General features: G+C 38.7%; 3 protein-coding genes across 8 annotated transcripts in view; 1 reads left to right on the forward strand and 2 right to left on the reverse strand.

The window, feature by feature from the left end:
* Positions 1-12,900, forward strand: part of TFB1M (transcription factor B1, mitochondrial) — a 34,480-nt gene extending 21,580 nt beyond the window's left edge. For all 4 annotated transcript variants that reach the window (XM_074862794.1, XM_074862797.1, XM_074862798.1 and 1 more), the window contains 2 exons: positions 8,894-9,021; positions 11,954-12,900. In XM_074862794.1, coding sequence (XP_074718895.1) covers positions 8,894-9,021; positions 11,954-12,212 — 387 coding nt within the window. In that variant the 3' untranslated portion in view covers positions 12,213-12,900. The remainder of the gene's footprint in view (positions 1-8,893; positions 9,022-11,953) is intronic.
* CLDN20 (claudin 20) lies at positions 2,129-6,186 on the reverse strand. The gene is made up of 2 exons (XM_074862800.1): positions 4,776-6,186; positions 2,129-2,880 (listed from the first exon to the last, which is right to left on the reverse strand). Exon 2 carries the CDS (start codon positions 2,786-2,788, stop codon positions 2,129-2,131), a length of 660 nt encoding a protein of 219 aa, XP_074718901.1. The 5' UTR covers positions 2,789-2,880; positions 4,776-6,186.
* Positions 12,901-12,902: 2 nt separating the features above from the next.
* The window catches only part of TIAM2 (TIAM Rac1 associated GEF 2), a 92,097-nt gene continuing 77,509 nt past the window's right edge, over positions 12,903-27,490 (reverse strand). For all 3 annotated transcript variants that reach the window (XM_074862781.1, XM_074862782.1, XM_074862783.1), the window contains 12 exons: positions 25,882-26,061; positions 24,360-24,428; positions 23,854-23,979; positions 22,519-22,627; positions 21,735-21,914; positions 20,214-20,332; positions 18,915-19,023; positions 17,185-17,243; positions 16,245-16,350; positions 15,397-15,484; positions 14,919-15,073; positions 12,903-14,080 (listed from right to left, as the gene is read on the reverse strand). In XM_074862781.1, coding sequence (XP_074718882.1) covers positions 13,434-14,080; positions 14,919-15,073; positions 15,397-15,484; positions 16,245-16,350; positions 17,185-17,243; positions 18,915-19,023; positions 20,214-20,332; positions 21,735-21,914; positions 22,519-22,627; positions 23,854-23,979; positions 24,360-24,428; positions 25,882-26,061 — 1,947 coding nt within the window. In that variant the 3' untranslated portion in view covers positions 12,903-13,433. The remainder of the gene's footprint in view (positions 14,081-14,918; positions 15,074-15,396; positions 15,485-16,244; positions 16,351-17,184; positions 17,244-18,914; positions 19,024-20,213; positions 20,333-21,734; positions 21,915-22,518; positions 22,628-23,853; positions 23,980-24,359; positions 24,429-25,881; positions 26,062-27,490) is intronic.

The following is a 27,490-nucleotide window of genomic DNA, read 5'->3' on the forward strand; positions in this document are numbered from 1 at the left end:
GCATTTGGCCTTATTGAAACTCCTATAGTTGGCCTTAGCCCATCGCTCCAGCCTGTCCAGATCTCTCTGCAGAGCCTCCCTACCCTTGAGCAGATCAACACTCTCACTCAACTTGGTGTCATCTGTAAACTTACTGAGGGTGCACTTGATCTCCTTGTCTAGGTCATCAATAAAGATATTAAACAGGAGTGGCCCCAAAACCGAGCCCTGGGGGACACCACTCGTGACCGGCCGCCAACTGGATTTAGCTCTGTTCACCACAACTCTTTTGGCCCGGCCATCCAGCCAGTTTTTTACCCAGCAAAGCCTGTGCTCATCCAAGCTGCGAGCAGCTACTTTTGCCAGGAGAATGCCGTGGGAAACAGTGTGAAAAGCCTTACTAAAGTCTGAGTGTCATCATACAACACATGCAGGACAACCAGATGATCAGGCCCAGTCAGCATGGGTTTATGAAAGGCAGGTCCTGCTTGACAAACCTGATCTCCTTCTACGACAGGGCGACCTGCTTATTGGATGAGGGAAAGGTTGTGGATGTTGTACATTTGAATAAGGACTCTTTACATATTGGATGCATAAAACATTTCACTTTCTCAAATGCTGTAACAGAAGATTTTACTTTTCCAATAAACTATACATGTAATGGTAAGGCCCCTTCATACTGTTCTAGTGAATTTCAGGCTAATAATATGGGAAATTAAAGTTGTATATAAATACGCAAAATAAATAGCAGTTGATTTTGTTGAAAGACTCATCCAGCATTATCGTATTCCTAAATTTAAAAGCCTGTATCATACCCCTTTTCATTCCCTTACCTATGCTAGCAAATTATGATCAATTTGATTCTTATTTAGGGAAGCATTTAGATAGAACATACTTTGCCAATGACCAATATAAAACAGTGTCTGTGTGTTGAAAGAGAAGGTTAAAGGATCTGAGATTATTAATCAAAATAAGGGAGTTAAGAAAATAAATTTAAATAAAGAAGCTGTCTCTTTATCACCACTGTATATTACATTTTATAGTAATAGAATACATGGGAGTAGGCCTGAAACAGACCCTACAGGAATAATTAAAAGGATTTATTAAGTTCTTTTAGAACGCCAGAAATGAAGAAGACAATAAATGGTAGCTGTATTACTTGAGCTGTTAAAAGCTACTTTGAGCAAGTGTAAGCCAGAAAGCTTCCAGATATTTCTTGAACATAGATAATTTAGTTTGTATCCTGTGTGTTACAGTTTGCAAGTGTTTTCATAGTCATGGTTACATTTCTGTTGTTGTAGTGCACCTCAAGTCTAACATTCATTGTCTGGTGATAGATTAATAGCAATTGGTGAATGCCAAGTAGATATTTCTTTAACAATAATAAATGAAACCCACAGCAGGTGGAAGTTTGGGGCAGGAGAGCCATTTTTGGCAAAATCTGAATGGTACTGCTGATTCTTCAGCCTGATATGCAGAATTTACAATGCAGCTAAGGTTTGGGGCTAGGGGTTTTTGTTGCAGTTTTGTCGGGTTGGGTTTTTTTGGGGGTGGGGGGGTGTGTTTGGGTTTTTTTGTTTGGTTGTTTTTTGTTGTGGGTTTGGTTTTTTTAAAGAAATCTAGTTACCAAGGCAATTTAGAACTGAAAATGAAAGGCACATGTGTCTGCTATTTAAAAAACATTGAATTGGGCTTCTTGGACAAAGAGTGGTTGGGGTTTTTTTCCTTGTATCATAATTAAAATAAAGATAAAAATGTAAAATACACTATAAAACATTATATATAGTTCTTGATAGCCTGATTTGCTAAATAGAAAGCAGTTATTTTTTAAGCATCTTTGCTGTAACAAGCCATCAGTACATTAATTGTACTGTCAGTTATGTTTTAAAATAGTTCCTTTTTCTTCGATAAATGTTACTCAAAAAGTCAAAAAGAATGGTTTGAAAAATCAACAAAAAAATATTCTTGTAGCAGACTTAAACATCATTTCCTACTTCATTCTTTTTGTGGATGCTGCTATAAATGAAATATCTTGCTTAAACATAACTGCAACCCAGATACAAGAACAGTTAAGTGGTAGGTTATACATTCTTTGAAATAATCAAACTACACACCACAAAAAACCATCAATGGATAGAAGTAACTGTATTTACACATAGTCCTTCAGGTTGTAACCTGCGTTGCTCTCCTGCTCTGTGGATGGGAAATGGTGCTGCTTTGGAGGGTAAATCCATGCTCCTTGCTGCTTTTTAAAACAGGAAGTGCAGAAGATCACCCCTGCGATAAGCAGAAACCCTGCTGAAATGAATCCCGTATAAACCGCTCCTCCTGGTTCATGTTTACTGCTCTCTGGAATGGTCTGATCCAGAAAATTTGAAATAATTTCTCTTGTGTACCAGGATGTTGGTACTAATCCAAAGATTCCTGCAAGAATGAAGCAGACTCCTCCAGCAAAGCAAGCATGACTTTTGCTGTCTGTGTCCCCTCCCAACTTTGTGCATTTCATTCCAACTGTAGTGATGCAGATCCCAAAGGCTGATAGGATACAAGACAGTACCATGGTGGTCCGTGCAGCCTGGATGTAGATGGGGAGAGAGAGAACCGAGTATTTCAGGGTACAGCTAAACATCCCAGTGCTGTACCATGTGCAGTCCATCCAAAGTCCTTGCATCTGTGTTATAGCTGTTATGATATTTGAACCAACATCTGCATTTACCTTCCAGTTTGGTAGCAAGGTGGCTGTGATATCTCCAAAAACACCAAACAAAGCCAGAATAAAAGCAAAGAACTGCAGACTTGCTGATGCCATGATGATTATCGGCTCTCACCTTTTGTCTGCCTGTTTCTCTCTTGTAAATGAGTGTAACTGGTTGGTAGCTTCGTAGCCAAGGCTGTAGCCCTCTGTGTAATAGGGAGGAGGGGGGGGACGAGAAGAATGAGGGGGAAAGAAAAAGAAATCAGCAAACAAAAAAAGCTTGCATTTAAAATTAGAGCTATCTGAATGAATATCTGAACATGACCCTGCAGCAGATGAAAGCAGCTGAGCAACTGTACACAAGGTACTTGAACATAAATGATGGCAAATGGACAGTGTTTTAGAATTGCTTATAAGAAGGAGCTGCTGCCCTTTCATACATGATTGCAAGCCATCAAGCAAAACTTATTTTACTGGAGTTGTTTTTGGTAATGGTATACAGATTGCAGGCTTACTAGGCAAATATACATTGTAAATGGAACATTAGAAACTTGCAGATTAGGAGTCGTTGTGGAAAAAAAGCTGTGATAGAAAATATATTGTACTCAGGTACTTTCTTTAAATGTGTTGATGGCTGTAGTCAGCTCCTGTTGACTATTTTATAACAGTGAACATTGGTAATACTATCTTTTGTAAAGGTAACCTTTTATTTCAGTTATTTAAATATTGTGGGTTTTTGTTTAATAATTTATGAAATATTATGTTTTTGAAGAATAAGATTGAATCTACTTCTTGCAGTATTTTCACAATTAAGTCACGTGACTTTTCTAAATCAGTATTTTATTTTCAGTCAGTGATTCTCAGTCCTTGACTTAGAGCAGCAGTATTGAGCAAGTTGTAAGAATGAATATGATCTGCTTTTTTCTATAAAATAAAATACTGTTTTTAGCAGTACAAATGGTTAAAAAATGGAACTGTTCCAAAAATGGAACTACTCAGTTGTGTAAGTGCACTTTTTTTAATCAGTCAGTCACCTGTCTGAAATAATTTGTAAATTTGCCATGAAGTGGCAGTTTTAAAAATTCATTAAAAAACCTCCCTTCTATTCTTGCATAAAGAGTCAAATTTCATTTGACAGATGAAACATTTTAGGCAAGTATGATAACTGTGCACCTGGGGAGACACAACTGTTGCTGTTACATCAGCTGGACTGTTGGGATAGCAGCTGAAGAACAGTGGTTTGAAACCTCTGTGACAAGGATTAGAAATGGTGTCCTGCCTTTTGAGTGAGGCTGTATAATTGGCAGGTTTTGTCCTTTATCAGAGTGATAGAGAAAGGGCAGTCTTCAGTCTGGATTATGCTTTTTTAAACATTCTATCTAAATATGAACAATAATATTAAAATTGGCCTTTAGCATTACAACTTTTTTAAAAAGCCATAGTAATGGGATAAAGTTCAAATAAGTGGAACACAAAATAACTGTGGCACTGTACTCTTATTTCAATTCATTATACATAAGACAACAAGGTTTTGATCAGTATGTATTCTATCATTCTTTAGTGGCATTATAGAACAAGTAATCCTCTATATATTGTACTTAGTTTAGGTAATTGTTCAAGGATGTGCTAACTCTGTCCAGCATACATACATGAAAAATGCTTATAGTTAAGGTGAGAATATTAACAGCTACTCATTTTTAAAAATCTTATTTCAAAGAACTGCCTATTTCCAAATCCCTTCAGTTTGTTCAGACTGTGAAGAATTGCTTTGGCAAATAGATACCATTTGCTGTATCAGGCCCATGGGAAAGATGGCTTAACTTCCTTTTGTAGAATGAACTGACATGTCTGGATAGCTCAAAACTCATTCAAAAGCATATTCTGGAACAGCTAATTAGGGTCTTGAGTTAGCCTTTCTCATTGCTTCCTTTTTAAAATTTCAGTATACACAGACATGCAAACAAAAGCAAACCACTGCAAACAGTAGTCATACATTACATTTAATGGGATGAACCAAATTAAAGGCATGATAAATTCAAGTATAAGCACTGCAAGTGTAATAAATACAGTTGTGTTTCATTCCTGTTTGTGTAGCACTTACTGCTGGATGTGAGATCTGAGATGTTTTCTTCACTGCAGATGTCCTGGATAAATGCTGTTTCTCTTGAATGGAACTATCCCTTCTCATATAAAACTGCATTGGCATGTATTAACAAAATTTCTTGGAATGTTGTTTTTTTTCTCTTCTCTACAGCAAGTGCATTACTGCTGTTTATTCGCTCTCTTAGTTCCTTCTAGCCGAGAATAAAGGAGTACTTTGTTTTAGGAGTTTTGTTTGTCGCTCGTAAGGGAAAGCAAAGAGATTATGGAGAAAAACACATGGAGGTCCTTAGTCCTAAATACATAATGATATCCAGGTTCTGTGATGAAAACTGTGAACAGTGTTTAAAAGGAGTAAAATTGTGAGAATCCAGAAACTCTGTGGACTTATGGAGGGCGAGGGGTGGGGAGGGTAAGATTCATTTAAATTTAACTGAAAGCCAGAGCCAGAGGGTTTTGTTGGTTGCTGGTTTTTTTTTTCTATTACAGATAATCTTATTAAGAGTTTAAATGTCCTAGGAAAGAACTATGCAATTTATTTTAAGTTGTAATTGGAACAGCAGGACATTTCTATTCAGCTACAGCTTTTGCTTACCTCTTTTTGATAGCCTTAGCCTTCTGTAGGTCAGCCTATAACTTGTTAACATTGTATGAGTTTGTATAAAAGAATGAAGGAATAAAGCTACTATTAAGGCTTATATGGTAACTGCAGCTCATCGGAGAAATGGCCTCGAGAAGTTGGTGTGTGAAATCAAGGTTAGGAGAAAAGTCTTGCTGATTGAAGCAGTGATGTACCTGTAGGTTCCGTACCTGACTCGTGGTTTCCTGTGATCCTGTTTGTGAGCCTAGTGTGAATGGAGTTACTACAGAGCTGTTCTTACACAGGAATTAGATTATGGCTATTAGTGCAGTGGCACAGTTATTTTCTGCTGGAAGTGGACCAAAATGAAACCCCTCACATTGGAACAAGATTGCTATGAGATACACTTACCTGGTGTTACACCTAATGTTTGTCTGTAGAACAGTACCAGATAAAATGCTGATACTGAACACTTGGTTGGTGAAGGTGCTGGCTTAGAACTATCTTAGTAGGATCTCAAGCAGTCTGTTTTAATTAGTTGTAATATATTCTGCTTAGGTTTCAGTTCCCCATGAGTAAATTACAGCTTGAAAAAGGTATGTGGGTTTGCTTTTAGTACAGCCCTGTTGCAAGATACATGTATTGCCCATTGTGAGATTGTCAACAGTTAGAATAATCTTAAATGAGAAATTTTTACTGATTTAGAGTGTTGATTTCATCAGCAAGGCAGCAGACTTCTCTGAATTAAATTGTACTCTGTCATGTGTTCCTCCTACCCTATCAGAATATAAACCTTCATTGTACCAGATACACTAAAACAGCAAGGGGTGAATAATTGCTGTACTATTGACAGTTCAGGATATATCAGTTGAATAATTTCCATATTCATTATTTTGTAAGAATTGAGTATTATTTTGTAAATATTTCTATACTTGGTGGGGTGAAAAAAAGTGTTACTAATAAAATTATCAGCAAATTAACTTGTGTGTTTTAAGTGCTCTTGTGTACTCTATTGGCTTTCATAATTCTACTCTATTTTATGCATATTAAAAAGGTTAGGGAAAAATAGCATGTATAATTTTAAAGGAGTGGCCAATTACAAGTGAAAAGCTTTCGCCTGTATCTGTTGCTATAGTAACCAGGCAGCTTTCCTGGGGTCCAAAGAAAACAGCGTCTATAATGGAACAAATGCTGAGAAGTGCTGTGTTTTGTTTCAGAAGCAGAAATTATTGCCCACTGGCCTTGAGATTGCAGATTGAGCTGTTTTTCTCTTAAACTGTACACTGCATCTAGATAGTGTTTTTTTCTTTTCCTTCAGAAATTTTTGTTAAAGATGCAGCTTCAACTCCCAAAGAGCCCTCATATCTCACTTAAAAGCAGTTCTGCAAAATTGAGGTGACCAGGAGATCCCAAGTGGTGTCTGGTGGTTTTCTTATCCCTAATTTTGTGGGGGAAATACTTTGGTTTATTTCTTGACAAAAAGGTAGATAAACATACACATGTGTAAATAAGCCTTAGTGTTTCTGTTGAAGGAGCTGGTTGGTCATGTGAAGTATGTATTTGCCCTGTTCAAAAGGATAAACTTTTCTGACACTCAGTGTGAACACAAGTTTTTGCTGCGTTCCTGTGGTCTTCCTGACAGGTAGCAGCAACCTGTGGCAAAGGTAGAAGCTATCGACACTTGAGAAATTCAGAAACTGCTTTGGAAAGGACGTTTATGTGCATTTCACTGCAGATTCCATATGTCAAGTTTTCTTTGTCACCTCATTTTTACATAAGTTTGTGTGTCTTTACATTTTAGTAATTTAAGTATTTTTTCTGTCTTATTCTTAACTCCAGCTTTCAGAAGAGGTGGAAAAGTAGAGAAAAAACACTATCTGTAACATATACTTGAGATCAGCAGTGCTAATACTGGAAACTTGCTGTGGTTTTTTTTTCATCAGCACTGTTAATCAGCATTTTCTTTCTCTAGCCAATATTTTCGTTCAGCTTCATAAGTTCTGTCTACATGAAAAACTTAGGTTGTTTGAATTTCATAATTTCTGTTGAATGCAAATGTAGTACCTCTGCTGCTGAAGCCGTTGTACTGGATATAGATGTACTTGACAGCTGAGCTGTTCCCACTGAAAGTACAACATGGATGGATGGCACATTTGTGCCAGAAGAGTATAATCACATCAGAGGTTACTACAATTTAATTGATTTTAAAAAACCCCACAAACTTAGAGCAGTTTTGGTTCAAGCAGTAGAAAAAAACCTTCTCTATTTTTGAAGTAGTCTTTTGCTATGGGTTTTCTCAAACAATTGGTACACTGAGAGTGTGCTTAGAACAGAAGCAGTTCTTTGGCCTGAGTGTATCTTTTATTTCAGTCAGAACTAGCACATCTCCAATTTAATGTCACATAGAATCTGTTCTATGAATGCCAATATTGACTTCCAGACCTTTTAAGAAGTTGGATGATTGTTTCTAAAAAAGCAGACTTTTTTAATAGGAGACTTAATATTTTTAAAAGTCTGGCGCTTAAAAATTTTGTATACATTCAGTACCAGTACTTGTACAAATTGTACAAATTTTCAATGTCTTTTTCCACAGAGATTTTTCATTTCTATTGGTGTTAATATCTAGTTTGGAAGATGAACTGCTTTATTCAATGTTGTGCAGAACTGGATTTTTAGTCCAGCCTGTATTTTTTAATACAGGAGTCTGAATTCAGACATTTCTGTATAATACAGTATCTCTATAATTGGATGACATGTTTTGTGTGTTTTATATGTGTATGTGTGTACATCAGAGGGAGGATATTATTCTATTTTCAGACAGAGGGACAGTGACCGTTCTGTGAACTAAGCTGATTTCAGAACTATAAAAGAATAAAACAAGCTTGGAAAAAACCTTTATAGAATAATTCAGATATAACTTTGGATGAAGGGTGATACAGTGCAAATACAGAGTTGTATGGTCACTTAAATGGAATGCAAACTTATTTCTTCCTACCATTCCTTTAAATAGACTAGAATTTTAAAATTTTAATATGTTGAAAAGTAATTCCTTGGCTTACATTTTAGAAAAGCCCTAGAGCAACAGAAAACATACAGGGAATGGGTTTGATTTCTAATTATAATACCAATTTTCTCCAGCTGCCCTTCAGCCTGTATATCAAATATTGTCTAATTTGTGTATCATGTCAGAATTGTCTTGTGGAAGGATCTGAAGAAAGAAGTGCTAATTACTTTACAGATTACATGGAAGTTGTTCTAGATGGAGGAAGTGCCATGGGGGAAAAAGTCCTAAGTACTAATGGCATATGAACTAATTGGAAATATGTAGATAACTAAGACTAAAATTCTGTAGGGCCTTGAAAGTTAAGCCAAATCTTTATATTCAAATACTATGACATTAGTCACTGCACAGCGGTGTTACCTGTCACAATAACGTCTTCCTGTGTTCTGCCTGTTTCTTAATGTCTAGATGGTGAACTTAGAAATAATGTGTCTCAGAGGAATATATCTACTCAAATTTATCTTTCTTTTCCATATAGGTGGATGTGGCTGTGGTACGTTTCACTCCATTGGTTCAACCAAAGATACAGCAGCCATTCAAGCTAGTAGAAAAAGTGGTTCGAAGTGTTTTTCAGTTTAGAAGAAAATACTGCTTCCGTGGAATCGAGTAAGGATCTTTAATGAAGATAATGTTGGTTTAAATCCATCAGCTTCTAAATCAATTGAGAAGCACTTGTAGCTATGCATTTGATTTTATGTCTCCCGTTTAAATTTGTTATCATCAGATCAGAATGTGTTCCATCAGATCTTTTCCATTTCAGAATGATTTCTGAAGACAAAAGTATGACATGAATCTTTCTGCTGTAATTATACAATAATCACTGTGCATTTTTGTTAGTGCAGTTGAAGTTGTTAAAATTACTAGGATAAATTGGTGATCTTTCCAACAGTTTGTCTGTCTCAGAAACCAGAAAGAACCACTGACCACAAAAACAGCAGCATTTGTTGATTGAGTTAAAAAATTATCAAAATTCAGAATGAAAGATGGCAGTGGGAGGAGGGAAAACGTCATCCGTGGGAAATTTTACTTATTTGGGGATAATGTCAAAAGGTCAAATTCTTGTTTCTGTGCTTGCCCTTTTATGGAGTTCTTACTGACTCCTTAAAAATCCCCATGTCTTACTGAGGGAATTTACTAGGTTCTCAACTGAGAAACCTGCAGTCTGTTTGCCAAGGATCCTGTTAAAACTGCAGCATAGCCACGTGTCTGACTTGGTATGGGAAGAACTCAGCATTCAGCAGTGTAGAATGTGTGACAGAGCTGCTGTTAGGATTGGAGACATGCTGCAGCAGATCGGGCTAGCTGGATTTTGTTGGGCATGGTTTTGGCCCTGATGCAGTCTAGAATGAGGGTGGATGCCACCTTACTGACCTACAAGCCTTTTATTGTCACTATTTTAAAGGTGAACATAGAATTTTGCCTCTAGTTTTGAGTTTTTTCACTTGAGGCAGTGAATGCCATTGATGTCTGGGATGCAGACATTGGATCTAAAATGAGTACTGATTTGCCTGTGTTAAGGTTTGAGTATGCATTTGGAGGTGGTTAGAACATGAGGTATCTGAACTCTAGATTGATTTGTATTTGATTTACAGGGTGGTGGTGGTGGGTTTTTTGTGAAAGAATGGTTTCAGTTGACAATGTAAGCAGAAGGCATGTGCAATCAGTGTCTTTACATTGTGCAGAATATTATTGCCAACGTTTAAAAAAGCCCCAACTATTGTGTAATCTCCACTTGCTTAATAACTGCTGTACGTTGTTTTGAGACAAGGAGGGGAATCCTGAACTTTTGGATGTCATGTATCCCCTAGCAGCTTATCATACTTTAGCCCCAGTGTGCAGCTAAAAACACAATCTTCTTATTCTTTAGCTGACCTGAAAAAAAGTAACAAATTTTGGTGTATAATAAGGCTATTAAGTTCATTATAAGCTATCTATCTACCTGTATATCACATACACTGTATAAAAACAAGGTAATAGAATCAGTTTACGTTTGTGTGTAAATTCTGACATCTGAGAGACATGGCATATAACACTAAGCTGTTAAGTCCATGAAGAAAAAGAGTGTAGTTTGACTTGCTGTTCATGGGCATTTATAAGATGGTTCCTGGTCTGTATATAAAAGGTGATTAAACATTTTTAGCTTCAGGTACATCTTTTAACTACCAAATCAAAGGAGAGAATAACTTAAGGAGGGATACCAAAATAAGGATTCAAGGTTAAGGATCTAGATGCTGAACTAATGGGGACATTTTTGACCAAGGCCTGGAGTAGCACATACATTAAACCAGATTGTTCCCAGAAGTTCCATCCTTCTCATCATTTTAAACCCCTTCTTAACTTTGTATTATGCCTGCCCACCAAGAGCAAAATATTGCTTACTTACACAAAGCCTTTTGACTAGCTTGTCTATCCACCCTGCAAAACACGGCTGGAGGTGCGGGGGTGCTTCTGTATTAGATGCAACAGCATTTTTAGGTCTTATGTATGACAGAGGCAGATAATTTGAAAATTGAGACATGCACATGAACCGTGTGGAAATTTTTTGCCTTCCTGACCTGTTGTAGCCAGCAGTGTGCCCAGGTGGCCAAGAAGGCCAATGGCATCCTGGTTTGTATCAGAAATAGTGTGGCCAGCAGGGACAGGGAAGTGATCTTACCCCTGTACTCGGCACTGGTGAGGCCGCACCTCGATTACTGTGTTCAGTTTTGGGCCCCTCACCACAAAAAGGACATTGAATTACTTGAGCATGTCCAGAGAAGGGCAACGAAGCTGGTGAAGGGTCTGGAGCACATGTCGTACGAGGAGCGGCTGAGGGAACTGGGGTTGTTTAGTCTGGAGAAGAGGAGGCTGAGGGGAGACCTCATCGCCCTCTACAACTACCTGAAAGGAGGTTGCAGAGAGCTGGGGATGAGTCTCTTTAACCAAGTAACAAGCGATAGGACAAGAGGTAATGGCCTCAAGTTGTGCCAGGGAAGGTTTAGACTGGATATTAGGAAGCATTTCTTTACAGAACGGGTTGTTAGGCATTGGAATGGGCTGCCCAGGGAGGTGGTGGAGTCCCCATCCCTGGAGGTGTTCAAGAGGTGGGTTGACATAGCGCTGAGGGATATGGTATAGTTGGGAACTGGCAGTGTTAGGTTAATGGTTGGACTAGATGATCTTCAAGGTCCTTTCCAACCTAGATAATTCTGTGATTCTGAGAACTACTGCCAAGAAAGAGATAGTCCTTTCAATAGTTTGCACTTTGTAGTATGCATTTTTGTGAGGCATTAAAAATCACTTGAGCTAATACTATTCATTGAAATTTGGGGAAGTTGTAAGAGAGCGGTGTGAATGCATCTGGCCACAGAGTAAACATGTATGTTTCCATTTGCTTAGATAATCAGCTATATTAAGAGTGCCAGAGCTAAAATGATGACATACTTAATAGTAAACCTGTATTAATTAAATTCCCAAGAGGATCCTGTTTTTCTTTAGGGAAACTGAATTGTCTCTCTGAATTGTTTGACTTTGTTTGTCTTCTCCCCACACCTTTTAGGACTTTGTTTCCTGAAAGTGGACGTTTAAAAAGAACAGAACAGCTGATGATGACAGCAAATGTTGATCCAACTCTGCGTCCTTTTCAGCTCTCCATGTCCCAGTTTAGAAATCTGTGCAATACGTACAGGAAAATGTGTGATGAAGACCCAAGCCTTTTTGTGTACAATTACAGAGAGGAACTAAAGCTAAAGAAGAAGACGGATTTGCTTATAAGTACCAGTCAGCCTGAACAGACTGAAGAGGAAAATCAGTTGTAACAGCTGTAATGCAGCAGACTACCTTTTTTATTAGTTTTAACTCCTTGATCTAGAGGTGTTGACTCAGTAAGAGGAAGCTTATATATTCCTATATCTGTGCAGGTATGGAAGAACTACTTTTGAGAAAGTGGTAGAGGGAGAGGGCTTTCTCATTTTATTTATTCATTCCATTCAGCTGCAGGCAAAAGTGAAAAGACAGTCCAGTTACAAGGTCCCTACAGGTTCTTTTTACTTCAGGGGAATGGCTAGAACACATACCAAGAACAAAGTATTTTGTGAGACATGTAATTAGGTTGGGATACTTCTGAGATAATTGAGTTTTGTATGAATGAAAGTGCATTATTGAAACATAAGAAAAAATACTTTTCATACTTCAGCATGTAAGACAATATTTGGGTTTTTGTGCTCTTTTTATCCTGGAGCATCCTACTGTGAAGAGTAATTTAAAAAACAAAAGCCAAAACTCTTGTATAAATATACTCAGGTGACTGGCTTAAAGGATGATAAAGTGCACAGATTGCCTCAAGGTCTGCTAGTACTCTACTCTTTTATGCAAAAGCAAAGAATTTGGGATTTAAAGCTCCAACTAGAGAAAAGCAGCATGATAACAAGTAGAAAACATGGCTATACTTATTTGTCTTTTACTGTACAGGCTGGTAGAGAAAATAAAAAATACAGTCAAATAAAAGATTACAGGCCAAGCTTCGTTTTTGTATTTACACATATATATATAAAGTATAAACAGCATCTTAAAACTTACAAAAATGAAATTTCTGCACTGTTGTGCACTAAAACACATTAAAATAACTTAATTCTGCTTTAAATAAAGCAAAAATGAAAACCAAAGAAATAAAATGCCCAAGGTATTGAAAAATTCATTTTGCAATGCTACTCACTAGCACCTTTTCCACATTACTTAAAATACTAAGGAGGCCGTCCTTCCCTTCCCCTCCCCAAGAACACTACATCATCTTAATAACTGCTTGAAAGGGATGAACTAGTTTACAGACCTTGGCCAACTTAATCTATTTTGATCCACAATAAATTAAAATAACTTAAGAATCCTTTACAGCTGTTTTTGTGGAAAAAAATGTATTAGTGCACAAAATCAGATAGTAGTTTTCCTGCAGCTTCCATGAATTTACTAGTTTTAAAGCAAAATAAGTTTGTGGAATTTTATGTGGACTTCAAATGAATATTTTAAATATAGTGCTTAGAAAGCTAGGATTTCCCGTGCCTCTCCACAGCTTCATAAAAACAGTCCTCATTAACTACAGATGTTAAACTCTGGACGCTAAATTCTCTCTCTAAAATAGAGTTCAGATCCAGGTTTGCAGCATCAGAGTGACTGTCAAGGGACTGGTGACGTTGTTGCATTGCCATTAAAGTTCCTCTGTTACGCTTCGTGCTGTTTACTTTTCTCTTCACTGGGCAGAAGTGGCCACGCACCAGCTTTGGATGCTGTCCTGTCTCAAAGCCATCTCCTTCCTCATTTTCAGGAGCCTGATCCCGTTCAGAGTCAGTACTCGGTTCCTCTGAAATCTTCAGCCGTTGGAACTGTATTTCAATGTCTTTTGTAGGGCTGCCCTTCTTTAGGCCTCGAAAGTCATCATCGTCGTCATCATCATCACTGAGAATATCAGATTCTTTGACAAGAATGTTAGAAAAGTCGGATGCACAGCTCTGTACATGTTTATCGGCAGAGGAATTTTTTGGCTCCTGTATGCTCTCGGCGGTGTGGCAGCTGCTGCTCTGCGTACTGCTGCTCAGGCTGCACTCATCAGAGTCCTGGAAGGTGCCTTTCCCCGAGTCACCATTCCACTCGCTACTGGATGACTTTTTCAGTAGCTTCAAGGACCTCGTGGAAGCTGTGCGGAGGAAAAAGTCAGGTTTATTTTTTCAGCAAAACATCAGCTGGTTATACAATCTGTCTCAATAGCCCATTTATAATTACAGTGCATGTAGTCTCATTTGATAATCATCCCAGGTCAGATGCGACAGCATTCTGATACCGACAGTGCAATCCTGTGTCAGAGTTTTCATTCCACCTACCCCAGGGCTATATGCTTGCCTTTATGTGTAATACATACAAAATCCTCCAAAAATTGTAGTAATGATTTACACACATCCGCGGGAAAGCATGACTGATTCAGGCACCTCAAGCAGTGGAGGGCCAGGTTGTAGGTGGGAGTTGAACTGTCCCAGTTCCTGTGATGTTAAGGGGGTTTTACAGAGAACTGATCAGATGGAGAAATACTACTCATTTAACTAAACTCTCTGAAGCCTGTACTTAATTGGGGTATCTGCTGGGATGCAGATTTAGTGCATTGAAAGAAGCAAGACCCCTGCCTTTTGCCAGTTGTTTTAGTGTTAAATGTTACCAGGGCCGAGTTACTAAAGGAAACCCAGAGGAAAGAACACTAATACTGCATGCTGAATGGAGTCTGTTTCTTCCCAGCAAAATTAATTGGGGCCTTATTAAGTCTTTCCTTAAGAGAGCTAATGACATCACAGTGTCATAAGCTTGCTTATCTCCTCTAGCCCTTGTCATGCACTGAATTGTGGAGAAACTACCACCTTCCCGAGCACAAAATAGAAGTGGGATTTGTGGGTCTGCCACATGACACACTACAGTCATGGTAATAATTGCAAATCTTCTGCCAGCACTGGCATCTCCATTTTTCACTTTGAGAATGTGTTTCTTACCCAGTTTGGCTGTGGCAGGTACACGGTTCTTGAGTGGGACAAGGCGATCTTTACATGTTTTCTCCAGTGGTAGTTCACATTTTATGTGACGTCTGAAATTCTCCCGCAAAATAGAGCGGATCACCTTTACGATGTTAGTCTTGTTCTCACAGTCACTGCAAGTTTAAGAAAACAGATAACCTAATTTTCCCCTGTGAAGTTAGATACTATCAGGATAAAGTCTGTCTGCCTCCTTTCTGCTGATGGGCTTTAGTGCAGTGGTTTTTCTAAAGCAGCTTGCTTCAGTAGTGGTTCTGCAGCTATCATCTTTATGTGCTACTATTATACTTCATGAAGTTAAACACTGGCATAGTGCCTGAATTCAAAGAGTGAGAACCACATCAGAAGTGCTGATGCAAAGGTCACGCAGGGGAAAATATTTTATTTTTTTAATTCCCTTAATGTGATTTGTTAAATACAGCCTCCATGTAAAGCTTACCTGCTGCACAACTGAAAAATTGTTTCTGGCCTCCCTTCTAGTTCTGACTTTGTGTGAATCAGTTCCCAGATACAGCTGTTCTCTGTTCCTGTGCATGGAAGGAAACGTTATTTTTGTATGTACTTACAAAATCTTCAGCATTAGAAAGTCCAGTGTAGAGCTCCTCCACTCTGGAGGCAGTGTTAATGTAGCCATGGGTAGATCCACAGATCTCACCTGAGATGGAACCCAAGGGAAGGAGAGTCCCCTGAACTCAGCCAGTTGCAGCAGCCTAGTGCTGCCTTTGATAACTTCTCTCTTGGAGAGTTGCTTTCCCCCATTCTTACTGCTTCTTGCAGCCTTAAAGGGCCTTCTCCCAGGTGCAGAAAGCCTTTATTTGCTCTAAACACCTAGTGACACTTTACAGAAGATACAGAACTGGATAGGATCATAAAGATCAACTCGAAGGGAAAAATAAAAACAGCCCTCTACTACCACAGATGACACAGTCAACTTTCCCACATTTGGGAAAATTCAAGGGTCAGCACACACAGCATAAGGGCGTCACCAGGACACCAACCATGGTAAATCACCTTCCTGTTCATGGTATCTTTTCATTGGGGATTTCTATTGTCATTCCTTCACGTCATGTTTTATCTTCCTGAAGTCATGGAAGAAGCCAACATACCAAATGAAGAAAGTCTGTTAATGTATCAAGCCTGTACCTCCTGAGTGTAGCGGCAACAATAGATACCATTTTCTCTATATCTGCCTGTTTCCAGAGGCTGCAGAAGGACATATGGAAGAAGTAGTATTACGGAATCCCAGAAAAGCATTCAATCCTAAAGTACTGAGTGCAAGGGAATTACCTGCTGTGTTCCCCAGTCGAACTTGAAGAGCAGATAAAGGAATCAGCCAACGAAATTTAAATGGATCCAAGTCACCATAACTATGTGCAGCACGAACATTAGTAGGCTGCAAAAAGAAAAACAACAAGGATATTTCCAAGAAATAAAAAAGTGGGTTTTTGTTGTGTTACTCTTAAAAGACCTGCCTCTGAAGAGAACCTAGACTTTTTCCTTCAGTACCCTAATATGTGCTTGTAAATGTAGTTGAAATGGTGATAGACACAACCTTTGGAATTCTTAATTGCTTCAACTTTTAAAAGCACTTGTTTTTAATGGATAAAAATAATACTTTGCATGTAAGTACTACTAGGGAACGAGTTTCCCATGAAGGAACCTGCAGACTGTTGATTAGCGGAATACATTAATCATGTAGATGGTGCTGCTACTTTTAAAGCTCCTCCATCTGTTATGATAAGCATGGTGCAGTACTTCCCCACTGGTACTCAGGATATACAACTTGTGACTTGACTTCAGCATTCCAGTTTTGTAGATGGGGACAGAGGAGGTTATGTTTATAATGACCCTTTTCCTTTCCTTCCAGGGTGATCAAGGGTCTGTAAACAGAGGTCTTTAACCTACACACTGTGTTAAGGTAGGCCATCGTAAATGCCATCTGGAAGAATTAATGATTCCTACATGGCAATGTTTCATATTCCACCTGATGGAATTAACATGAGGCTCACACAGATAAGATGCTGCTGCTTACTAAATAACAAAAAATATTAACTGCTACACAGATACTGAGCACTTGTTTGAGCTGTGATAGCTAGAATTCCAGCCTAGCAAGGGAAGGTGGCGTTTCACCGCAGTCACTCCCCCTTCAACACTGCTATGGTCCATCTCACACTGCAGTAGGATCCTGTGTGTAAACACCCACCACCTCCACTGATACCAGACTTACCATTTTCTTTTTCAGTTTGTAGTTCTCCTTATACACCAGTATTACAGCCCTCTTAAAAACTAAAAAAGAAGAAGGAAAACTGTTAATTACAGGTGTAATGTTCAATGAAAATATTATATTGGAGAAGCTGATTATTGTATTCATGGGAATGTGAAGGATGAGATAAGCAAAGTGATTTGAAAAGCACCTGCCCTGTATTAAGACGACAGCTGGGTTTTTCATCCTACATTTGTTCATGCAGTGTTAGTAATTTTTCCTCAGATTTTGTTCTAAATATTTAGGATGAAGCCTTTCTGCACATTTATTCCAAAACTACCAGCAATCTGCCTCCTGTAAGTCTTCACATAAACAAATACAGCAGATGTAGGTTAGATGTAAAGGTTCAGATTTTCTTTTTGTAATCAGTGTACGTTTTCAAGTGGAGTGAAGGGCCTATGGCAGGAGAGTACTGTGAAAAAGGACACTAAGTCTGTTTTTCCTGCAGTTCAGCATTTGTTTAGTTGGAAACTCGAACATTGCAATTCCTACTGTTCCATCTCAGGCTTCCACAACATCCAACTGCAGTGGATCACTAACATTATCTAATCTTTCAGTCTCCAGGGAGGCAGGGACATGTTCTCTCTCATCTGTAAGGAGGAGCAGAAACACGGGGCATTGAAGCTGCAGGCGAACTAAGAGATGGCTCTGCAGAGCAGACCTGGATCCCAGATCGGACTCGAGGGCAGTAATAGCTCTATCCAGGCTCATGCATCCATGTTTCCTTCCAGCAGAGTAGGAGAGAGGGGTGCTGGTATGCAGTTGAGTCTCATCCCTACGTGAAGCCAGGATGCGGCCATAGCAAGCACAGCATTAATCCAAGAGCTTGGCAGTTTCCTTCAGTTCACATATTAGGTGCATTTTCTAAGCTACCCACATAGGGTTTGAAGTAAGAATAAAACTCGGTTTCCCAAGTGGCAGACGAGCAGTCTAAGCGAAGCATCAGGCCATGTCCCGCTGGGAAGTGTCTGGCATACATGGATCACTGAGAAGCTCATCCAAGGAACCTGGCAGGTAGTTCCTCTTTGTTCTGTTGGAAGCATCCCCTCCCCTAACCTGTCGTGCTTCCCAGGGAAGATGTGCATGACAGCCCTGAGAAAGAGAAACTTGTCTCTCACCTACCTGGATTTGTTCTGTAGGTGCTTATCCAATGACATCTTAAAGAAATACTATTTAAAGAAATGGACAAGTGCCTAAGATGTTTCACTGGCAGATTTACTTAGGTAATTATTAAATGATTAATTGTATATATACACTATTAAATAAAACCCTTGCTTGTATGCTATCATTTCCACATCCATTTTTCAGGTTAAAATAATCTGGATGGGGATTTCGAAGCAGTAGCTGTAAAGCAGAAATTAGCCTGAATTCACAAGAGTAGAATAAATCATGGTTTTCCTACCAGCTTCCTTTGAAAGCTTGGTTTAGCAGATAGTTCTAAAGAGAATACTGCCTTTTGAAAATCACTCATTTCCATAGCTTACATACAGGCAGGAGAGCAAAAGCAACAGCAAACAAACGAATGGAAACTTTTTTCATATTAGGAAATGCAACTATGTATTTTTTCAGATGTAAGTCTACCCTATATATCACATGGCTACAGGGGAAGGAGATGGTGGCTTTCATCTTGTGCGAAGATTTAATATGGCAATCTTTAGATTTGAAAGAGCAGAGTCATTAAGGAAGACACTTACCAAACACTGTAAGTTCAAGGTCTTTTCTTGCTTTGCTCAGCGATGGGAAAGGATTCAGCCAGGAAACTATAGAGTGCATCAGAAGTTCTCCCATTGAAAGCTCTGTCACCTGTATTAAATTAGAACAGTAGATAATATAACTAAATAGTATAAATATATACATTGGTGCTGCGATCCACATATGTGAGTAAAATGTTAATGAGTACACATCAGTAACTTTAAGGATCTATGTCTTCTGTATTTATGTACAGAGAGAAAGGCAGAGAGATCTGCACTACAGCAGGAAAAGTGTGAGTAATCCCCTTTTTAAAATAGGTAACAACTATAAAAAGTAATAGCCCCTAAGTTACTGAAGTTGGATTGAAGTTCTTACTATTAATAACTTAGAAGAATATTAAGTTGGTATGATGATCTGTCACTTACTTACATATTATATAATATACAGTTGTGAACTGGCTGATTTATTAGCTGGAAGTATCTTTAATTTTTATAGAGTAATGAGTATTAATGACACTGCCAATAGCCGAATTAAGGAAGGCCTTGTACTCTGAGCCTGCTTTCTTCTGTGGGACACAACATAATACTGTGAGGAACCTCCCAGGCTGTCAAGTTTTGTTTCCCCATAAATGATGGGAAACCAGGTAGCCCACAGTGGTGATTTGGCTTTTACTAGGAGGAAATAAAACAAATGAGTTGGTATCTCTCATATCTGACTTTCACCTTTATGGATTTGATCTGCTTAGTAATCGTTTGATGTAAATAGAGAAGTTGAGACCTTGCTGCCCCAGTTCTGGGAGATGTGTGCACACAGTCTGTTTAACTAATGGTTTTTGCTCTGACAAATGCCCATGGATGCCTCAGAGCTGCAAGTGTAGAGAATGAGAATAGCAGACCTTAATGTGAAATCCCTCAAATTGCCATTTTCATTTATACGGGTGAAAAAATATCTAAGAACTTAAGAACTCTATAGCATAAAGTCTGAATGCCCTGGGGCACAGATGATCTCTGCAACGTTTGAGAAAAGGAGGATTTTTCCTACAAAGAATTATGTCTACTCCTGCTTGTAATTCCTGTCAGTCCAGAAGGCGGCTCTGGCAGCTGTCTGAAAATTTTACTGTAACCTACTGACAAAAAGAAATTTGACAGGCAGATATGAAATGGAAGTCAAAATATTAAAGGAGAATGGAGGAAGCCCAACACAAATAAGTTCCCAAAATTACCTCAGGAAGAGATAAAACATTCAACGGCAAGTGGGATAATGCTTCAGAAGTGAATAAAACATGTTGCTCTTTCTCTCACCTCCTTCTCTGTTCCACTTTGATCTGCAACCAGTTGGTCAAATACAGTGCCATAATCTTCATATATCTTCTGCATCTCATTGATGTGACTTGCTACTTTTTCCATTGCCTTCAGCGCTTCTATAAGGTTTAAAAATTTCATAGACAGCTATGTAATTCAATTGTATTTTCTGAAGATGTCATTTTTTATTGAATACCACTTGAGGCAGGCAAAATGACACAGCATTCCCAAGGTTTGGTGAACAGAATTCTAGCTTTATACCAGTGCTCTCACAGCAACAGTAGAAGGTATGCTTCCTGATCAGAGTAGGTGAAAAATGCTTGTCTGGTGTCTTAAGTGCCTGAAAAGGCTGCAATATGCATTCCAGTGATGAGCCCCCAAATATATGAATACTCCTATCAATATGATACTAAACCCAGTTAGGTTTTACATCTTGTATATCTAGGACCACTAGGATCTCTAATCTACACCCCTACTAGGATAAGTCATCTGATAAGCTTTAATAGAAACAAATTGCATATGGCTCACCACAGAATAGACAAAGAAATACAGTGCTAGGTTGTACAAGTTCCTCATGGATTGTACCCATGAAATTAAATGCTGGTAGTCAGGTTTTGCTTACATTTTGTTTTATAAGCAAGAATGACACTAGATTTCATTTGACTTTTGTGTGTTAATTCAGAAAGGAGTTGGAGAAGGGCGCTTAGTTTCTCCAGTCCTGCCAGCTCTTAACAGTGCAGCCTTTTAGCAGTTTGGCATCCATCCTGACCTGCAAGTAAGTCCCCACCTTGGTTGTAAGGGCATGGAAACCGTATTAGAAGCTCCCTTTTAAGTCAGTAACAGCCTCCTGACTTTTTGCTGACAGTGTATTTTGCCTGAATGTATTTTGTTAAAATGACAATCAATCCATGAAATGAATCTCTAGACTTTCATCCACCAGGTGCTGACAAACTTGAACTAGAATTTGCCAGGGTGAAGTCCCAAGCATGCAAACCTAGAAAAACAATCAACTCTAATATATATTGGACAGACAAGTCTTTCTACGTGGGAAGACTGCAAAGCTTTGACACAGATCTCTCCTACGTAAGCGAGAGTCACAGCCAAACCTCAAAAAACTAAAATTTTCTTCTGTGGCTTTGTTAAACGTTGATACATTTTAAGAACTGAGTAACCACCACAAGATGGAGCTTTGGTCAGTGTTTCCCAAGTGGAGGAAAAAAAAAAATCAGCACTATGACCTGAGATGCTCCTGTGCAAGAATTGAGGAGAAAGACCCCAGTCGTATTTGTCATAACAAATCCTGGGCATATCTTCTTCTCAAAGGGACTTGGACATACCAAGTAGGACTTTTTGCTAAAAGCACAAAAAACCTACTCATTATTTTTAAGGAGAGGGAGGAAATTCTCTCTAGGTTTTGATTAATTCTGCGACATCTACCAAAATGGCTACCTGCATCTTCAGAAAGGGCTGGAAATAAAACTTAACTCATGTTAATTCCTGTAGAAGAAAGGAAGAAGTTACCTGTCAAATGATAGTGCTCCTCGCTCTCATTGTCTGTCAGAGACACCAGCTCTTTTAAAAGCAGTGGGTATTTCAGCACTCTCTGAACAGGCTTTATGAGATAGGACTCCAGTGTAGAAGAATGTTGCTTTGTGGGATTTCGAGCATCCAGAAAGGCTTTAAAGGCACTATCTGTTTTGGCTAGATGTAAATAAAAGAGTTGGTCAATTGAACGTGGAAGTCATAGAAGCTACAATAATTTGAAAGCACAGAACTGCAACTTGTAACCAGCACCAAAAGCCTCACCCTTTTCAATAGATGGTTTACAAAGCAGTTTACACATTTAATTTCATAATAATTTCCTGCATTAAATAACATACATAAGGGGTAAGAGAACAATTATATCAAGGTGACATTATTCCTCAATGTAATTTTTCCACTGCGCTACAGATTTCTTCTGCATCAAATTAATAAAGTGATGGCAGAGGAAGTAACTCGTAACTTACTCTCCCATTTGTTGCTTCTTTTTGGAGTATGAACTGGATCTGCAGAGGGCACAAACTTGTGGAAGAAGGTTTCTGTAGCAATTCAGGCTACTGCCTGGATGTTACAAAAGGAATCTTATCCCTTCAGTTCTATATCATACTCCAGCAGAACTGCAAATCTTAACTATTCCTGTTGAAACATACCCGGTTGGCCCTTGCTTTGTACCAGTACTCTCTGCAAGTTGATGAGATTTGTTACGGCAGTTCACTGCAGTTTAAATTCATGCACATGAATTACAATAATGAAGACAATAAATTACCTCTCTCAAGAACTTTCTGAACTTTGATGTGGTTTGCGCAGAAGCCACTGTACAGTTTAAAGTGGTCAGCATAATACAGAAAGGAGCCTCCAAGAGAAAACAGCAATTTCTGAAATCAACACAATCAAAATATTACTTCATTACTGGAATCCTAAATAAATGTTCAGGCACATAACACAGAGGCTCAACACTGTGATTATTTGCTATCTTTCTACACCTGTCCTATATATGTGTGTGTATATATATATATATATAAAAAAATCATTAATATACTATTGGTAGTATTCCAGAATGTTTCTGTATTTCTCTGGGCACAAACTTCAGCCTATTTAGGCAAAGCCTGTAATTGTCTCCATTCTCTCTTAGCAGGTAACACCACTGCAGACACTCTGTCTTACTGTATCTTTCAGGCAGCACAGGAACGAAAATCAACAATATAACAGGGTATCTTGTGCTGGGAAAAAACATGAGCAATAGGAAGCAAGGCACAGAAGTGCCAAAGCCAGAAGGAACTGTAAAACAAACACAGAGGATTGCTTTCCAACTATTTTTCATTTTTCAGGCAGGTGGTAATTACAGGGCACCTCTGATGCTCTTGGATGAAGGGGAGGTTGTGAAGATGTGGGAGGGACTGAATCACAAGGGAGATGTTTTTAGAAAAATGCTTCCCAAAGTAAAGATAAGGAAGAGGAGTAGTGAAGGAGGAGGAGGGGGAGGAGAAGAGCAGCCCTCTCCCCTCTTTTTAATCAATGTTTGCTCCACAAAAGGCACCAAGTGTCTGGGACACCTGCCAGCAGTTTCCCCTGGTTCTATGACAGTGACACCATCTCTGGGAAATCTACTTCTTACAGTTAGGGCAGGTACTGAGTGGTGCTACCCTGAGCAAGATGGCACAGTGAGGGCATAGTCTACAGCCGTTTACACTTTGTAGGCCCTCTTCTTGGACCTCACAACATGAGCAACTCATGTGGCATTTAACAGGAAAAAAAGCTCCTGATCTGTAGCAGGTGAACTGGGCACAGTGGGGAGGAGCACAGGGTAGGGCAGAATTCAGTCCAGTGACAATAACCTTTCTACAAAGGAGTTCTGCATCGTAAGCATTGATAGTTTACAGCATACTCAGTCTACGCTGCATCTTCCATGTTGCATCTTCTGCCATGGGAAAGAGGAAGCTAAAACCATGAAAAATAGCACTAATCTTTCACTGCTGAATAGTTGTCTGTAATCCAAAGTAAAGCTTCAAACAAAAGCACCCCTACACTTAGAGTTCTTAAAGCCAGATTTTCACAAACATTTGCAGGCACACTACAAAGTATTAAATGACAAAATATTTACCCGGAACTGGGATGGTGTTTCCAGTGTATTAAAATCCGAGGAAGAAGATATTCCATCTTCAAGGGTCTCCAAAAACACCTTCTGGAAATCCAGCATTTCTGGCAGGCTGCCAAACAAGGACTCCATCTGTGTGAAAAGCATCAGGCTATGAAGTACAGCCCTCCATGCACCTAACAGTGGTCTTGTGAAAATAGTCCACTAAGGAGATGTGACACACGAAGAGGTTGCAAAGGCCAGTAATGTCTTCGTTAATACTTTTCTAATGGGTTTTATAAAAAAACCCTTACAAAAAAGCAAAGATTTCTTAGGAGTTAAGTCAGAAGAACAATTACCATTTAAAAAAAGAAGTGGCGCATGCACCAGACAGAAAGGCACTGACTGGTGTAATTCCTATTGTTATGTTCATTGTTTGCTTTTTCTGTCATGCTCTGAGCAATGAAAAACCCCCATGCCAAGATCTTAACCCATAAAAGAATGAAAAGCACATCTTTCAGTTATTTCCTCACCTCATCCTGGGTAAGGAAGGTTTCATTTTGAAGGGGTTCCAAGTATAGCTCGAAGAGGCAGCTCAAGTCCTGCAAGAAACAGAACTCATTCACTTTTTATGTAACAATTTGAAACTGTTCTTTATACAACAACTGCAGGATAGGGGTAATTTCTGGGAATCAACTAGGGATACAATTTCTTTTCTGTAACAAAATCACCTGCGTGTTGTTAGCGTTAAAGTGATTGCTAGATTAGACACAAATTTCTTTCAGTGTAATGTTTTTGTTTCATCTTCAAGGCTTTACAGCTTGATTATAAGAAATTATATATTAGTATAGCATGAGGAAAAAAATGTTACAGATGACAGCTTTCTAAAGAGTCCATGTATATGAACAGCATCAAATAGCCACTCATTTAAACATCAGTAGTAATATTCAGAAGGACATGTAACATTTTAAAATCCTATTAGCTATTAACGTGTTCAGTTATGTTGTTGGGGGGATGTAATTAGGGGCTTTTTCAGTCATTTCTTCAAAGAATTGTTGGCACTTTGGAAGACTTACTATCCCCCACCAAAGCGTGATGGCAGGCCTGGGGCCCACTGCAGGGCTCTCCGACCCTGAGAAGAGACATGGCAGAAATTCTTATGGAGAAGGAGTAACAAGCATCTCCCTGAGAACGCTGTAACAAGTATGTGCAGCCTGACAGGATTTTGCCCGGTGCAAAATTTCACACATGGCAGTGACCTCCATGGTCATACCTTTGTTCAAGCGATTCCTCTATGAGAAACACTAGCTGGACATATATATGGGGGTTCGTGTTCTGTAAAGCCTCCTCAACCTTTACAGCACATGGCTGTATTAGTGCATTGGTGGATGTACTAACAACAACAGACTGAAAGCGTTTTCTCTTCTTTTCCATATACATTATTGCAGCAAGTACCGATATCTGTAAGTATGTGTTTTGAGAACCAGTAAAGTAGGTGATTCCTCCTTGCTGAAGGTCAGTGAAAGCAATGTTTTCATGTTTTGAAGAGACATACATCTAACAAATTAGGATCTTATCAGTCAGAGGAGAAATAACATACGTGTGATGCTACAACCAACTGGAGCTGTGCCTTTTAGCTTTGCTGATTCAAAAATAATTATGCACTATTTTCCACATTTAAACTTTTTTTCTAATTTGTAGGAGACTCTATTCTGTTTCTCTACCAGATTTATTTTCATCTTGGAAACTATGGAAACATCCCCTGGAAAACCCCTATGTTAACATATTGCAGGTATCTACTCCCCACAAATTACCACTCTCCGATATAAATACAAATTGACTAGAACTAAAGCTACTAGAACAAATCCTATAGTCTCTATTACAGGAGCAAGCCTGTTGAAAACAACAGGCACAATTAGATAAACAGACTTTGTAGGTTATGGCCCTTGTAGAGGGCCAGTTATATAAAGGTAAGCATGAAATATGTTAATACCATCCACAAATCATGGTCAGCCTCAAAAACAGGGCTGTAGCTAGCCAGATTATATTTTTTACCTTGACATAAGACTTCTCAGTGTCCATAAGTTCTTGGATGACTTTTCTCAGTCTATCTGCATCAGAAAGGTGGCGAGCCAGTGGCCGTGGAGGTGGATCCTGGTTGTCCTTCTGTCCTTCCATACCACTTGCCTGGACTTCTTGGAAGTTTCGGCACAGTGAACTGATCTGTTCTGCGCTCTGTTAAATGAGAAGAAAGAGACAAGCACTGATGTTTTAGAATACAAGCTGTACTACAATTATTTTTAAATTCCTCAGATCTTGCTCTTGTTACAAATTTGGGGGCCAGAGTACGCCACTGACTTTTGTCAGATATGCTTCCTGATAGCTTTGAACAGCTTCAATTTACAGCAGATCCAGATCACAATAGTAAAATGAAATGAAAATTTTCTAGTGATTTTCCAGTGCAAATTATTTTCAGTTTTCAGATACAAGCCTGTGGGATGCAAAAGATGAGAGAGCACTTGGATGTATCAGATACTTGCTTCTTATGACACTACCATCACACTGGTTTCCATCTCTCTTATTTTGCAATACTCACTGCATCGAAATAGAAAGAATTAGTAGATAAACATCTTTTAAGGATCCAGAATAACTGTTTTATTTGTCATTTGCTACCTATATTGTGTTGTATGTGTTTTCAAACAATGAGACTTGGAGCTGAGGGTTCAGATTCCAATGCCCTGGGTTGTCAAAAGATGTTTAGATGCTTTCTCTCCAAGGACACAACTACATATCAAGATTTTTTGCTTTCAAAAAGAGCAAATGGAAACCTAAATCTTTCAGATTCTTTAGAAGAATGATAAACATCAAAAAACCTTAAAAAATTTTCAAGCAAGGTAGGAATTGGAGATGGAACAATTAGTCTTCCATCCAAAGATGGAAGAGAGAGAGATTTTTCTGACACTATGAAATGGTTGTGTAGTTTGCTTTTGCATGACCATCAACTTCTGCAGGCAATAATCTTTAATGCTTAATTTAAAAATTATTTCACTGTTCTCTTTCTTATATGATGTTTTCCTGAAAGCTAGATTATCACTACCATTAGACAATTCTACTTCAATAGCTATTGGTATCCACCCCTTTATACTACATGAAATAATTCTTCTGCAGTGCTTCTTCTTTCAGACACTCTCTAAGACACCAGAGAGTTGCATATGCTGTGCTATATATTATTTTCTATTTAGTGAATGTGTTCAAATGAGGACTACGTGAATGCTGCCTTACTTGAAGTGGAAGTCTTGTTTCAGTGAAGAAATCAGGACATGAGTGCATTTCAGAACTGTCTTAATCTGTACGAATTTATTCCACGCGCTGTTTCAAGTGGTCCTTTTTGGATCTCCTGATTATCTCTGTAGCTTAGTTCACAAGCATACTACGTCATCAAATAAGCAAATGCAAAAGTTATTCTGAAACTGAACCAAGCTATACAAAGCCTTATGTAAGGTGGAGGCTAAAAGCACTAGCAATATTAAATCTGAGCCATTCATGTGACAAAACATAGGTACATCCCTCACACCTATATGATGGAAATAAATGTTAAAATGTTAAATATTTGTCATGTAGTCTATATTACTCTGTAGCTTCCCAGCCCCTAGTTTTGAACAAT

This window comes from Strix uralensis, chromosome 3 (assembly GCF_047716275.1).
Source record: "Strix uralensis isolate ZFMK-TIS-50842 chromosome 3, bStrUra1, whole genome shotgun sequence".
NCBI lineage: Eukaryota > Metazoa > Chordata > Aves > Strigiformes > Strigidae > Strix > Strix uralensis.